This window comes from Monodon monoceros, unplaced genomic scaffold (genome assembly GCF_005190385.1).
Source record: "Monodon monoceros isolate NGI ecotype Baffin Bay Population unplaced genomic scaffold, NGI_Narwhal_1 Super_Scaffold_22, whole genome shotgun sequence".
Taxonomy (NCBI): domain Eukaryota; kingdom Metazoa; phylum Chordata; class Mammalia; order Artiodactyla; family Monodontidae; genus Monodon; species Monodon monoceros.
In genome coordinates, this window is record NW_021703779.1 from 16928359 (window position 1) to 16944065 (window position 15707).

A 15707-nucleotide genomic window follows, 5' to 3' on the forward strand; every position below is an offset into this window, starting at 1 on the left:
CTACAGTTCTCTCCCCATCACCAGACTTATTTATCCAACTGCTTGCTGGATGCCTCCACCTGATGGTTCCACAAGGACCTCAAAATCCAGCTAGTCTAAGACTGAACCCATGACCTTCCTCCCCAGATATCTTTCTCCTCCAGTGTTCTCTAACTGATAAGGACCCAAGGCATCCTCTTCAAGTCTTTCCTCTCCTTTATCTCCCACATACTATCAAACTTCTTGATTCTATCTCCAAAATATTTCCCCCAAACATTTATGATAATAATTCAAAGCTGTTAGAAAAGCTGTCTGTCTTATCTTGATATTTCCTTCCATGTAAAAGGGAGACCAAATGGACACTCTCTGGACACACTTGGCCTCTGGGCAGAATTGAACACTCTTGGAACTCTCTATCTCCCTATTCATTTTGTCCTGGGAGAGTGAAATGACTTCTCTGATACGTGAATTTAGGAAAAATAAACTGGGCATGCTTAGCTCAGCTCTTCTCTTTCCTCCTCTTGGAAGTTGGCCTTCTCTGCTGTTCCTCAAGGAGCTGGCCCTTCTACCTCACATGGGTCTGCCTCGAGTCCAGCATTGCTGAGACTGGGTGGGTGAGTCTGTCTAATTCTGGAGATCAACTGCTAAGCCCATTTGGCTCTCACACTCATCTATATCTTCCAACTTCGCCTTCATCAATTACAACACTGTAATATAACATAGGTAGAGAAAGGTGTACAAATCATAAATGTGTAACTTGAGAAATTTTTACAAAGTAAAATAAGACTTACATAAATAGATATACCATGCTCATAGATCGGAAAGGTGTCATTTCTCCCCCAAAAGTATCTATAGTTAACGTACTCCCATTCGAAATCCAGGAGGTTTTTTTGCGGGGGTGGGGGGAAGAAAGTAGGGATTGACGAGCTGGTTCTAAAATTTATATGAAAATACAACAACGCAGGAAATCTTGAAGAAGAGGAATAAAGACTGTGGACTTACACTACCAGAGGTCAAGACCGCCTACAAAGCTACAGTAATTAAGGTAGTACAGAATGACCACAGGGACAAACAAACCAACAGAACAGAGAGTCTGGAAATGGACCCACACATACACAACCACTTAAATTATGACAAAGGTGACCTTTTTGATAAACAGGTGATCTGCAGAAAGGATGATCCTTTTGATAAACAGTGCTGAGTCAACTGGATATCCATACTGAAAAAGTGAACAAAAATAATATTTTGATTCTCCATCCACTGACTCATTAACTGGTTTAGAATCTACATTGAGGAGGGGGATTTACTGGTAGAGCCAATACAAGTTTCTGTTAACTTCTCCCCTGAATTCTAGTTATCCTGTCTTCTGTAATCCACTCCTCCCACTGCAGCTAGGAATACTTTCTCTAAACCACCTATGTGATCATGTCACTCTCTCGCTGAGAATTGCTCCCCACTGATGGCTCCCCATTGCCCTCAAAGTCAAGTCCAAACTCCTTAACAAGTCTCACCAGGCCCTTCCTGATGTGGGCCCTGCTTTCTTCTCCATTCTCATCTTTCCCCACTTCCTGCTGGAGCCCTGACACATGCTCTGTGCTATTTCCTTTTCCCTTCGAGGCATTTATACATGTTGCTCTTCCCACCTTGACAACTCTGTGCTCCTTTGCTTGATGAATGTGTACTGGACCCATGGTTCTCAGCCTAAACATCACTTCCTGTAGGTCTAAAAACATCACTTCCTACAGGTCTAAACACCACTTCCTGTAGGAAGTAGGTACACACACATGAATACACACTCTCCAGCCTCCCTAACAACTCGCTACTTCCTGCCATGCCCGAGGGCTCCTGCGGCACAGTACTGTGTTCTCAGCCTGGTCACGGCATTCCCCACACTGTATTATTATTGCTTGTTTACTTTTCTGCAGCTCCCTGAGGGGCAGTGACCTGGTCTTGTTTACCACTGTATCCTCAGTGCCGAGCATATAGTGAGTACTGAACAAATACTAGCTGAAATGAGTTACATTTACAATTTCCAAGTATTTTCAGCTATGTAGCATTTTTAAAAAGTCCTATGAGGTAGGATAGGCATAAAGAGTATTCCCATTTTACAGATGGTTCAATTGAGGCTAAGTGACTTTGTCAAGGTCAATCAGCTAGGACAATGGTACCATGCCCTTCTAAAATCTTATGATATTTAACTTGGTTCATCTTTAGCCACAACGTATTTTCCACTGTTTTGATATAACACATACGTACCTCTGGGCTTAGTTTAAATGGTACATTTTTCTCCAAGGTTCTTTTCTTTTTTCTTTAACCTTTATCAAGGGAAATATCCAACATATACAAAAATAGAGTACAGTGTACTGAACCCCCATGTATGCACCACATAGTTTCAACAATTATCAACTCATGACCAATCTGGTTTCCTCTGTGCCCCACCCACTCTTCCACCTTCCAAATTACTGGAAGCAAAATCCCAGACGTTAAATCATTTCACCTATAAATATTTCAGTTAAATGGTACATTGAACACATCATTCACAGGCATATCAGGTTGGTAGTATTAAAAAGACTCATAAATGGGGTCCTTCCTTAGAGCTCAGTAAGAGAAGCAAGAATACTAATTATTTCCTTGTTGGTCGGGGGAGTGTTACAGATACACCAGTATCTCTCCTGGTGTATAATCGTCAGCATTCAACCACTCTGGGTAGGGTGATATGGATTAAAGCACAGGGACAATAAGCACAAAATTTTCAACTGACTCAGAAAAGTGGATCTCAAAACTTCGCAAACTTGAACGGAAAGTATACTAGGATGCTTGCAGCTGCTAATAATGATCATAGACCTTTTTTCCCTCATGCGAGTTATCAAACCAGTCATGTGAACAGGTCAACTGCCCCAGCCTGAGTGGAAGACCTGCTTGGGCTTCACCTAACACAGATGCCGCCACATGAGATCCAGTTTGTGATTCTGCAAAATCGAAACAGCGAGCTCAACTCTCATAGGAAACTTCCTTCCTTAAACATAAATCTTAGACACACAGCCATCTCAAAAGCGATGAGAACCAGGTTGTACACAAGTAAAACATTATCACGCTCATCAGCTCCCATGCCAGGTTGTGCAATAACATAATGGATCCATAAATCTATGCAACTATCCATGGCGCCAACAACAGGGGGCGGAGAGAGTTTTGAATCCTCTTAGATGCTATAAAAATTGTCCGCAGCCAGTAAAGCAGGCTGGGAAGTTTAAGTTTTCCCCAGAGGCTTCACAATGAGAAGCAGGTTAAGGGAGCTGCCAGCACATGGTTTCATTCTGCAAACAAATCATGAATCAAGATGCATACACACGCCGTACACATATATATTACTCTGATGAAGTTAACATTTCTTGTCTCTAAGACCAATGCAATAAATCTTCTGTTTCACAGAGGTGCAGTGAACCATACAACTACTATATTTCCAACTATATAACTGTTATCCCACCCGGTTCCCTCATTTTACAGATGTCTGTAATCTCTAAAGTGTTATATTAATATAGTTTGAATATTATTCCTTTAACTAACACTTACTGAGCACCTACTATATGCCACACACTGTTCTAAGCACATAGCATACATCAGTGAACAAAACAAAGAATAAACATAATAAAAAATAAACATGTTAGAAGGGGGCACATGCTAGGGAAAACAAAAAACGCAGTGCAAGTAAGCAGGGTGGGCCAAGGGGGCAGGTTTCAGAATGAGCAGGCGTCAGGGAGGAGAGGCAGGCAGCCACAGCGGGCAGGTGGAAACAGAGTGTCCAGGCAGAGGACACCACCGTGGCAAAGGCCCCCAAGCGGGAGCGTGCGTGGCATGTTTGAGGAGGAGCGAGGGGGCCAGGATGGAGCAAGCAGGGAGAGAACAGTGAGGGAGGAGGTCCAAGCGGCATTGGGAGTCAGGTCATCCCAGCTCCTGGGACTCAGGGAGGATTTTCACTTTGGTTCACAGGGAAGCCTCTACAGGTGTGTGAGCAGAGGAGTGGCATGACCTGACTTCGGGTTTCAAAGGATCACCCTCCTGGCTTTGGTACTGACACTAGACCGTACGAGGAAGGGGAGAAGCAAGAAGACCAATTAGGAGGCCACCGCAGCGATGGCAAGAGCAGGGGGAGAGCAGAGGTGATGAGCCATGGCACGTGCCGGGCACACTTAGGAGGCTGCGCCGATGGGGTTGCCTGATGGATCAGCCATGGGATGTAAGAGAAAGAGGGGAGTCAGGGACAACCCCAGGGCTTTTCTTCTGAGTCATGGGAGGGGGAGTGGCACTGCCTTCACCTGAGATGGGGAAGGCTGTGGGCAGAGTGGTTTCAGGGGGACGAGGATGAGTTCAGGTCTGGACAAGCTGCTAAGAATTTAGGACCTCCGAGTGGAGATGTTCAAGACGGCAGTTGGACACGTGGCTGTGGAGCTCAGAGGAGAAGTGTGCTGAGGTACAAACTTGGGAGTATTATATTTGTTGCTGATATTTCTATTAGTAACAACCCAATTTATTATTAGCGGTTAAGACAATTATTAATAGCAATAATGAAACTTATGCACACACAACGTCCTTTTACACAGAGAAGAATAAGGCTGAGAATCATAAAACAAACAAAAGGAATAAACTATTTGCTGACTGAGTCAATGGTCATGTTCATTTCAACCACTTGAATAAAATGAAGAAAAACTGTATTCATCGTTCCTTTCTAAGATGGGAACTTGCTCTTTTGTAAACATTTATGGGAATCTGAAAGTGACCATGTGAAGCAGAAATGAACTCACAAGCTGGGACACTAACTAGATAGTTTTCAGATCTTGAGAAATAGCAAATCGACTAGAGAAGCTTCCACAAAAGAAGAGTTTAAGTGCAACAGTCCTTCCTTTTTAAGTATCTGCCCTTTCTGCCTTATTCATCTCTAAGGGTATTAAGGGTCCAAAAAGTTTCCTTTCCCGATTCTGTCTCTAATGCACGAGGACACCGGGCAAGGTTGCTGGTGGACGGCGGGAGGGAGGTGGGTGGAAGTTCTACAGCTGCAGGAGATGATATGCAACTTTTAAAAATTCATCTGACAGAGAAATGAAAGACATTTAAAAGCCGTCGATAAACCTGCAGTAGACATTTTGCCCATGCCCCATCCCCCAAGCCTGCTGGCACAAACGTCAAAGCCAAAATTTCAGCACTAAATCAAATTAACAAACATTCTTTAAGCACAGCACGAGTGTAGCTTATTACAATCTGGAAAACACCACAGTATTTATCAAATCCTGAGCAAGGCTATGATGCTTAAAAGTGTACCACAGTAGACGTCACTGACAGCCACAAGCACAATGGCTCTGGGTGTGTTGCTCTGGCAACCGTGTACTCAGCAGCAACACGCTGTCCGCCTCTCGCCAACCCAGAACCACGGGCAGGAGAAAACAGCCAGCTTCCTGATGGTAACAACGCAGGGATTCACAGCGAGGGCCATCTCTGTCACTCACACACGCAGGAGACTTCCTTTCAGTAGTATGAAATCATTTCCACCAAATACCTTGAGAAAAAAACTACACAACCCCTCTCTCTACTGCAGAACTAGTCAACACGCCCAAGCACAAATCACAAGAGAAACCTACCAGGATAGAAGAGAGGTTGAAAAGTACCAAGGTTATGTGTTTAGCTGGGTCCAGGCATGAGTGGCTTTTCTGAGGAGGAAATACAGAAGGGCCGGTCTATTTGAAAAGTCATCCTGAGAAACGTTCCATCGAGAGATCAGTAAGAAAAGCAACAGCAAACTAGAGCATGAGCCTTTCGAGGAAAGCTGTTCCTATATAGAAGGAGAGCTGCACACGAGGACAATGAAACCTCAGAAGAGGCATAGGAAGCCGTAGACGCCAAGCCCTACAAGGTACTTTTGGATACACCGCATTACGTTGAAATAAAACAGAAACTGTTGAACATACCTTTTCCACAGGCAGAAAGTCATTTTCTACTTCAATCGACCTTGGTCTTAGCTTTATTGGCTTGTCTTTGAAAATATCTCCAAAGCCCACTCCCTTAACTTTCTTCGGCTGGATTGCGGCCGTTGCGACTGTCCCGTTGGCACCCTCGGATTTGGTACTGCTCGAGTCACCCCCATCACTCTCGGAGCCTGTGGTTTCCCTTAAACCTGTCAAGAGTGGGGACGGGGAAAGAAAGAGCTCAGAAATCAGCCATAGCCGTGAAGCACTTCATAGCCAGCCAGGAACCACTGCTACAAGTGTCACTGGGTATGGGATAACTTGCACTGCGGTTTTTCGTTTAGCGTGTGAATATGTTGCATGGGGGCGGCTCTGAGTTTTGTTCCATCTCCCCACCCCCAGCTTTTTTTTTAACATCTTTATTGGAGTATAATTGCTTTACAATGGTGTGTTAGTTTCTGCTGTATAACAAAGTGAATCTGCTATACATATACATAGATCCCCATATCTCCTCCCTCTTGTGTCTCCCTCCCACCCTCTGTTCCCAGCTTTTAATTTTAAGAAGTGAATCAAAACTTTTCAGAAAATCTAATTTCAAAGCAGATCTCTTCGTAAATGTGACATTTCACCTCTTTTCAGCCAGAGCCTGGTTCTCAGCCAAATTTGTTTTGCTGCAGTCTGTGCAATAACAACTCTTCCCGCCCCCTCCTCGCCTCCCCACCTAGTCAGTACCACATACTGTACCTCCCATTTCTATGACTCACGTCAGTTAGCAATTAGCAATGAAAGTAACATTTCCTAAAGGGAAACTGTAAAGCTAAAAGCCATTTAAACAAATTAGCAATTAAAGAAACCACACAAAATTATGACTGCCAAAGAATTAAATCTCTTTGGATGGCTTCACAAGGAATAAATGCACGCAGACATGTTTCTCGAGGAAAGCATTAAACCAAACTTGACATTGAAACACTTTCACTGGCAAGATGATTATATTTGTTAAAGAGGGAAAGGAAGCTGCCCTCCAGGAGGCCAGAATCCCCTAAGCCTACAGTTCTTCCTCCCTCCTCTGACACCAACACCTCCCCAGAGCTGAACTCCTTTCCAAAGAAGAACACTGGGGACATGACACCTTTCCTTTGACCTCTGGTGGCATGAGTTGGAAGTCATCAAATAGATATCAGCAAGACAACATGGACACTTACCTCCCCAGATTCTTTTTTTCCCCAGGCTCTGCCCACAATCATGTTCCTAAAAGGAAGAGCCTGTTTCTAGTTAATTTCTGGGTGTACAGTCTTACTTTGATGGTCAGTACATTAGTCATGCCATCAAAGGGCAGGATTAAAAGGATATCTTATGGAAAGTGCCATTAAGCCTGTCTCTAAAAGCCTCTAGATGTGTAGAATAGCTCCTGAACATTGACTATATATCTCCTGATGGCAATGATGCCCTTGGGATGAAAGTATGCCATCAAATTTTGTTCTCTATTAGCCACACTGTGCATTATCTTCCTACATGTAAGGTGGCCTCTTAGTACATAAGAATGATACATCAAATAATTGCTCACATAAAATGTCACAAAATGTTGAAGTCACTCAAATAAAGAAGTCTCAGTGCAGGAAGAAACTGTTAAATGAAAACAGAAAAATATAGAAAGGTCATTATAAATTGCTAACAAGTTTCAAAATCAAATCCTTTAAACAATGGCTGTGTTTGTCGTTGCTGCTGTTTTCAATAAAATGGTATTTGTAAGCCAAAAAGGAGGGTGTGGGGAGGAAGATCCCTGGTGTACATTTTAATTAACTAAAGAACAGCATTTATGAGCAAGAACAGAGGGCAAAACAATGAGGAACAGCCCACAACAAGGGGGTCGGCTCCAATTTACAGGACTGGATGCGAGTGTGCAAACATGGAGAACCTCCCTGGATTAGCTATCCATTCGTGTGTTTATCTGTTCATTGTTTTTGGAAATACCCCTGCTGGAGATATAATTTTGGAGTCTAAATGTTGTGTCATTTCCCCTTTAACATGTTCTCATTTTGCCGTATGGATTTTTTCTGTGTGATAAATGGCTTGTATATTCTTTTCTGGTTTGGAAAGAAGCATTTGAGGGCGGAATAAAGAAATGGTTAGTGAAGAGAAAACATCACTGCTCCCCTTCCCCACCACCACCACCACCAGCACCACAAGCAGAAGGCAGCAGGGCAAATGGATTTGGGCAAGTCTGTTTTAGTTCTTCAAAGAGAAGAATTTGAAGGATTCTTTTATCATACCTCATTAGCTAGAAACACAATATTTTCAACCACTGCCATCCTGATTTCACTGAGCTTCTGGTTTTAGGGATTTGCCACCTTCCGGGCTCATCTTAATAATATCACATTAATCACTGTGAGAAATACTCTTTATGTTACACAGGGAAAGGTTGCACGGTCATTCAACCACACAAGCATGGGCCGGGAAGGAAACACATGGCAGATCTTTCTTCCGGATATTCTGGTAGGTTGCTTCTATCACTCTTAAGTACTATGAAATTAAATGTCTGAATATCTGGGTTGACGAAATAACTCAAAATCTAGTTCCTTCCCTTCAGAGGAAAAGAAAGGTGGCTTTTCATTTTTTGGTGCTGTATCTTTTAGCCACTGGTGCTCATAACACACACTATTATGTGAACTATCCCTGTGTCGTGCTCGGAATGCCAGGTGACACTCGAGGGCAGTGCAACCCAAAGTGAGGTCTGTGGACTGGAGCCAAGATCATGAAGGGCTCGTTCCCGGTACACAGAGGGACAAGCACAGAAAGTGTCCGTGTCTGGAAATGCTTATAACAGTGTGCGCTGGTGCTACTTCCGGACGTGCGGCCAACAGACGCGTCTGGGTGAACAGGGCACAGACCAACATCTGTCTGCCTGCTCCTGCTGGGAGGGGCGGGTGGTGCAGCGCATGCGCAGTGAAGGCAAGCCAGCAGTACCCGATGTCTGTCCGCAGGGGAATGGAAATAAAAATACACTTCACTGCAGACAGTTTGAGAAGTGTGGCTCCGGTGTTCACACGTGAACCTTCTCCTTCATCACTGTGTGTACGTCTCTATGTACACATGTGTGTACGTGCACACTAAGGTGGATGCTTTTCCTTCGCAGTGAAAAAAGAACAAAGCTTCCTCAAGTTTGCTTTGGCCGCTCATATAACTGGCCAAATTACACAAAAGTCATTGCCAGTAATTTCCTTAATATTCCAGGCCGTGAGCCATTTTTGTTTATTTTCAAGTTTACACTCACACGTGTAGTGCTTACTGTGTGGCAGGACTGTTCTACGAACTTCACGAGATTCATTCATTAACCTCATTCATCTCCTTCCCCTCAACTTTTGGCAGCTTTCTTTCACAGCACAAAAGGCTACACACTGGTCCTGCCAAAAGAAGTCTGCCGTGTGGTGATCGGCTGAATGCGCAAAGCAAAATACCATTTCTGGCACGGACTTTTCTTACCAAAATCTTACTTCTTTGAACCCCGCAATGAGGAAATGACTTATTGGTTTCCCATGACCCACTCAGTAAAAGCAATAACCACGAGAGGCTGACATCTCCACAGGAAGCCATCTTACACCACCCCAGAGGCGCAGAGATACTGGTACAAACACATATGCCATGACCAATGTTACTGATCCTTTCTCTGCACGCATGGTTCATGCACGCATGTCACACACATGACAGAGGCACAAAGCAAACAACACAGCGCCAGGGGCTGGTGATGGGAATGCTCCCGCAGCACACACCAAGGAGACGGCACTTATCTCAGGCAAATAAGTCCATGTCCTTGGATCAGAAATTCACAGACACTTGGCAGAAGCATGAGCAGCTCAGGAAAGTGCAGCTGCATCAAAAAACACAAGAACCCAGATCTTATCTTTACAATTGCCTCCTGCTGTTAAGGTCACTCACTGTAATAGCGTCTGTGGCCCTCCGTCTTTCCCGGTGCAGCTCGGTACAGAATTGTCCCTTCAAAGGTAGTCTTTCCTGACAGTGAATGAGAGAAGAGAAGGGGAGAGAAAAACAAGAGAGAGGGAAGGGGAGCAAATGATGGCAAAAGAAGGAAGAGGGAGAGTCTTTAACTGAACTTGTCTTCAATGAATCCACTGCAAGAGCTTCATCCACAAAATTAATTAGAAACCATTAGGCAGAATTTAAGAATGTTACAGAATGAGCCCAAAGTCCCCATGCAACCATGATGGCAATGAGCACTGGCATTAGGGCTCACCTCTGCAAATGCCTGGCATGTGGATTATGCCCAATTTAAACCTGGAAGCCACTTCAACATTATACCTCAAGAGTAGGAAAACCTCAACCAGAGGAAATCCAATCAATCGGATTCCTTAGTTAACTCATTCTTCTCTTTGGAGAGTGTGACCCGAACATACTATAGATTTTGGTCCATTATCCTTTTTATCTTCTACCCCTAGAGCCCAGTATGATACAAACTGATATTCATGACCCCAAGAGTCTAAACGAGGCACAAAATCCCTTTTAAAAGATTTTTCGTTCTTAGCATCTTGAAGCAAGAAAAGGTACAAGCATTCTAGGGGGGGGGGTTTCACCAATGAGGTTTGAAACCAATCGTGGCTTCCATGTCAATGTAAGGGGTTTTCTGCTTAGCAGCAAAGACACCAGAAAACCCTATTTCCTGAAACATCTTAATTGAGGTTTTGCCATATCAGTCATGAGACTGTACTTAAGCATGAGGACATAGGACTCACCCAGTGTCAAATGCAAATTATCTTCTTTTTTGTTGTTACAAGTAGAGGTTATCAATAGCATAAGACTGGACACATGGCTAAAGCCCAAATCTCTCTGGAACCACGAGTAAGTACATAGACTACACACACTCTGCCCCAGTTTGAGGGTGAACACACACACACACACACACACACACACACACACACACACACCCTACAGAGAGTACCATCAGCAGGTAAAATGGTTTGGTAAAGACAAGCTCAATTAATATATGCATTACTCTAGGTTATGCAAAAAATAGGTCCTATTACGGCTGTGAGCTGAATATCGAACTGGAGGCCAGTTACATAGCTCCCTCATAATAAGTCTGAGGGATGAAAAGGTAGGCTACATTTACAGAGAGACAGAGAGTGGAACTGAGTGAGAGAGAGCAACTTGTCTAACTTTTTAGAAACATTCTTCAGGAAAATGGGAAATTCCATTAGGGACCATCGTGTAAACTTCTGGGCCATGTCACTCCTAATAACATGAAAGGGATTGTAAATGATCAGATCAACAAATTAAATGGAATCAGGTATTGCCAATTTCTGTGTCCTGCAGACATGGTGGTACACCACTGCTTTGAAATCTGCCCTTTTTGACAGATGTGCTCTGTCCAGTTAAAGCAAAAACTTAGATATTCAAATCACTGGCTACATAAGGATAATCCAAAGAAACAAGTGTTTCACATGTTCTCCTTAGACTTGTAGCTCTTGAGGACTTTGATGGCAAAGTGGAGCAAGTAACAGTGGCTAGTTTTTATTTGGGTGAATTTTTATTCTGCCTAACTTCCATCACTAAGGTAACATTACTCCCAAGGAATACAGCTGTTTTGTGAGCCAGGCCCCCCAGAACTGAATGGCAGCAGTCCTTTTCATGTCAGAAAAAAGTAAGAAAAAGGAATCAGTATTTCAATAAAGTTCCTCCAAGTACAAGAGAACCTCCCTTTCTTCTTCCCCAGGATCAACTCTGAGCATCACTGAGGTAGACATGGCCCTGCTGTCTCTGAATGGCCAAGCATTTCTGCAAAATACCCACCCCCCGCCCCGTCCACTGGCAGCAAGAGGACTGGAAATGGAGCCTGGGCTGGGGGTGAGTGAGGACACACACGTTCCATCTAGAGAACAGAAGAGATGGGCAACTGGAAAGTCCATGAATATGAGTGCTGTTTATTTTTTTGGGGGGGGAGGAATATTCTACTGTCACTATTAAATATTAGTACTTGAAGACAGCAAACACTGTAAAAGGGAAGCATTTTAAAATTTCAACACAAAATCATATGCTTATGCTAGCATCTAATTTTGCCTGAAACTCTATTTCATCAATTTGCTAATTGCTCTTCACTGCCAACAGAACCTCATACACAAAACAAATAACATTTAATATTAAAAAGTATGGAGACACCAAAGCGTGGGGGGAGGTGCCAGCCTGGCTTTAGCTCTTATAGGCAAGGGGCACAAGCAATCCATTTCTTTCTTACAGCTAATGAAATAAAATGTTCCTATATCATGGGAGTGGTTTGCCCTAAGTTTTAAAAGGCCATCTCCATCTTTGCCTTCGCTTGACGAGTCACTAAAGTATCTGAACCTAAAACTCAAACATAAGGAATTAGGAAAATAAAGTCAATTCAAACTTAAATATCATGGTTATTAATGGTTATAGAAAGAAAATGCAAACCTTCTCCCTCTGAAAACTATGGGAAATAGCTTAAAATGTTTCTGCAGCTAAAAGATGTTTTTCTTTAAAACAAGAAAACAGGAATACTTTTTAGTTTTACAAGAATTATTTTATAATCTAAGAAATTAAATAATATAAAAAAGATGTTGGAAACAGGAAAGTCACATTTCTATCTTAAATGTGAAGCAAAGTATGTATGAAATTGAAACTGGACAGTAGTCATATCTGGATTTCTTTGCCTCTACATCCAAATAAATCTTATAGATCAAGATATTTTCTGATTATAATTTAATGCAATAATATCAATATAATTTGTAATTAGTTCTATTTCACACCATTTAGTCAATACTCGCATGTGCAAAATTGTAACTGAAAAGGTAATTAATTCATCATAATCTGTGATCATAAGAAGAAATAAGTTAAACTGTACTCAGATTTGAAATTTGTCAGATGCTCCGTGAAAGGGTAAACTACAAGCCGTAATGGGAGCAATACCAAAGTATGTGCAAATTATATGCAGGAAGGCCTGCATGTAATGTTGGCTTCATCACTCAGAAGCGAGGCCACACCCAGGACTTCATCTCACTGGGCTTTAGTGTTCTCATCTGACACCAGGCTAGATGAGCTCTCAATTCCTTTCCATCCCTAACATAAGATCCTGCCCGCACAATTATTGCAAACCCTTGGATGTTTTGTTTTTTAAAAACCTAATTTACTCAACATTTGTTTTCACTATTGATCTGCTACATGGGAGCCCATTTCACTCTTTTTTAAAAAAAATTCCCTGTTTGGGTACCATTTTGCAAGCCCTAATGAGTGCATAGATCTGGGTGATAATCATCAGTGGCTGCTAATATTCAAAAACAAAGAGAGCCAGACATTATGAGCCTCCAGATAGACTATCCATCACCACCTATGAAGCAGCTCTGGCCCCCACCCCAAAAAAATCTCTCTCTCAAACCTGAATTTAATCAAGGCCCTGGATCCAATTATCAACTTGTAGGAATATAGAGTAAACGACACAGCAGAGATGAAATCAGCAAAAGGCAGGCTGTGGGAAACTAACGCACAAAGGACCTCAGTTCCTTCAGCAAAAAGTAGCAGCGAAAAAAGGCAACATGGAAGAAGAATCTAGAGATTCAGAGAGAGTTGAGACATATCAACCAACCACAGGGTATGTACCTTCTTTGGGTGCAGATTCGAACTAACAAATTCCATTAAAAAATAGAAGACTATTAGGGGAAAGTGAACACTGACCATATAGGTAATTACTTTGAGGAATTGCAATTATTATTATTATTACAATTCGGAGTGATAACAGTATTTAAGATACTCTTTTATTGACACATATTAAAATATTTATGGATGAAATTATAGGATATCTGGGGTTTGCTTCAAAATAATACAGGGGAGGATTGTGTAGTGGTATAATTACAATGAATTGGCCACAGGTTGCTAACTGCTGAAACTGGGTAACAGGTACACAGGGGTTCATCATACTATTCTCTCGATTTGCGTACGTTAGAAAATTTCTATAATAAAAAGTTGACAAAAATCTTTTTGAAAAAGCACCTTTAAAGTTCCATAAATGCTATGAAAGGTAAAGATGCTTTCAAATTTAAATATACAGCAAAAAGTTTCTGCCACTACCTGACAATGAATTTTCTTGTTAAAATAGATAAAATGTCTAAATGAACATATCAACCAACAGAACTGCTGTAACTCTTTCCTTGATAGATTAGATTACCCCGAACAAAGATCTAAAGTTTAGAGATTTTCATAACCAACTACCATATATAAAAATACATCAGGGTAAAAGAAAAGCAAGTTCAAGCAATTTATACCTTTCATTCAAAGCTAAAAATGCCTCCTCAGAGTAAGAAGGATTCAGCAAGCATTTACTGAACACCTACCATGTGTCAAGCTGTCGTGGCACACTTCCTTATAAATAAAATGCAATGTTTCTTCAATTGCATTCATCCATTGGTTAACAAAACTCAAATGAATAAGTATCCTCAAAAACCTTCTGGAAGTAGCAATGTGAAGACTACAAATATCAAAGAAGTGTGTGCACATACAGAGGTAGGTGTGTGTGTGTATAACAAAGAGATGTATGAGGATACACTGTACACAAAGTTTTCTTCATATGTACCAGGATATAGATTTTATCTGTCTTAAAAAAAAACCTCCCCCAATGTCTACTAGCATTTAAATTGAGAGGATTTTTATATGATGTCACTAGGAGCTCTAAAAATTACCAAAATGGTGTAAACATTAGGAGTTTGACTTACTCCCAGATCCATGTATTTTTTTAACATTAATTTATTTATTTTTGGCTGCAGCGGGTCTTCGTTGCTGCGCGTGGGCATTCTCTAGCTGCGGCGAGCAGGGACTACTCTTCGTTGTGGTGCGAGGGCTTCTCATTGCGGTGGCTTCTCTTGTTGCAGAGCACGGGCTCTAGGCACATGGGCTTCAGTAGTTGTGGCACACGGGCTGTGTAGTTGTGGCTCGCAGGCTCTAGAGCGCAGGCTCAGTAGTTGTGGCGCACGAGCATAGTTTCTCCACGGCATGTGGGATCAGGGCTCGAACCTGTGTCCCCTGCATTGGCAGGCGGATTCTTAACCACTGTGCCACCAAGGAAGCCCCAGAGCCATGTATTAATTAAGCACCCTCTGTGAAGACTGTAATTTATGAAGGGTATTAAGTGGGCTGGTCTAACAAAGACCTTTATTAACTATAGTTCGGCTCATACCAGAGTAAAAACCTAGATATCTTTTGTGCACTAACTACATTTGTCTTTCTCAGTTCTATGATAAAAGTAAATACGCATTTACTATAGTTATACTAGATGTTACCCCTGGGGGAAACTGCATGAAGGGTTCATGGGACCGCCCTGTACATTGGTTTTTTTTTTGGTTTTGTTTTGTTTTTTGGCAACTTTCTGTGACCCTATAATTATTTCAAAACAAAAACGTGTTTCTTTTGTAAAGTAAAGTACACTGAAACTACTAACACCATTCTCTGGGGATAGGGAACGAGCAGGTTCACTCTAAAACCAAAGGTTCCTCGTAGACAAATCCTAACAGTATACGTAATTTCTGCATGTGATCTGATCTAATTATATATATTTTACCATCAGAGTGTAAACAGTTACTGAACAGCCTGTGAGAACACTGAGAGATGGTATTTCTCTTTCAGGGGATTATTTCAATTTAGCAAGCCCTAGGGACATTATAATCACATCTGCTTTCCTATGAAGCCCTTTGTGACCACCACTGTCCCTGCATCCCCATGGGACCGGCCTCTCTCTGCCTGTGTATCCCACTTTTCCTC

The 15707-nt window shown here is 42.2% G+C and overlaps 1 protein-coding gene across 3 annotated transcripts in view; it reads right to left on the bottom strand.

Annotated features, from left to right (window-relative positions):
- Positions 1-15707, bottom strand: part of SH3KBP1 (SH3 domain containing kinase binding protein 1) — a 436506-nt gene that overhangs the window by 130691 nt on the left and 290108 nt on the right. For all 3 annotated transcript variants that reach the window (XM_029240519.1, XM_029240521.1, XM_029240520.1), the window contains one exon: positions 5937-6142. In XM_029240519.1, the coding sequence (XP_029096352.1) occupies positions 5937-6142 (206 nt within the window). The remainder of the gene's footprint in view (positions 1-5936; positions 6143-15707) is intronic.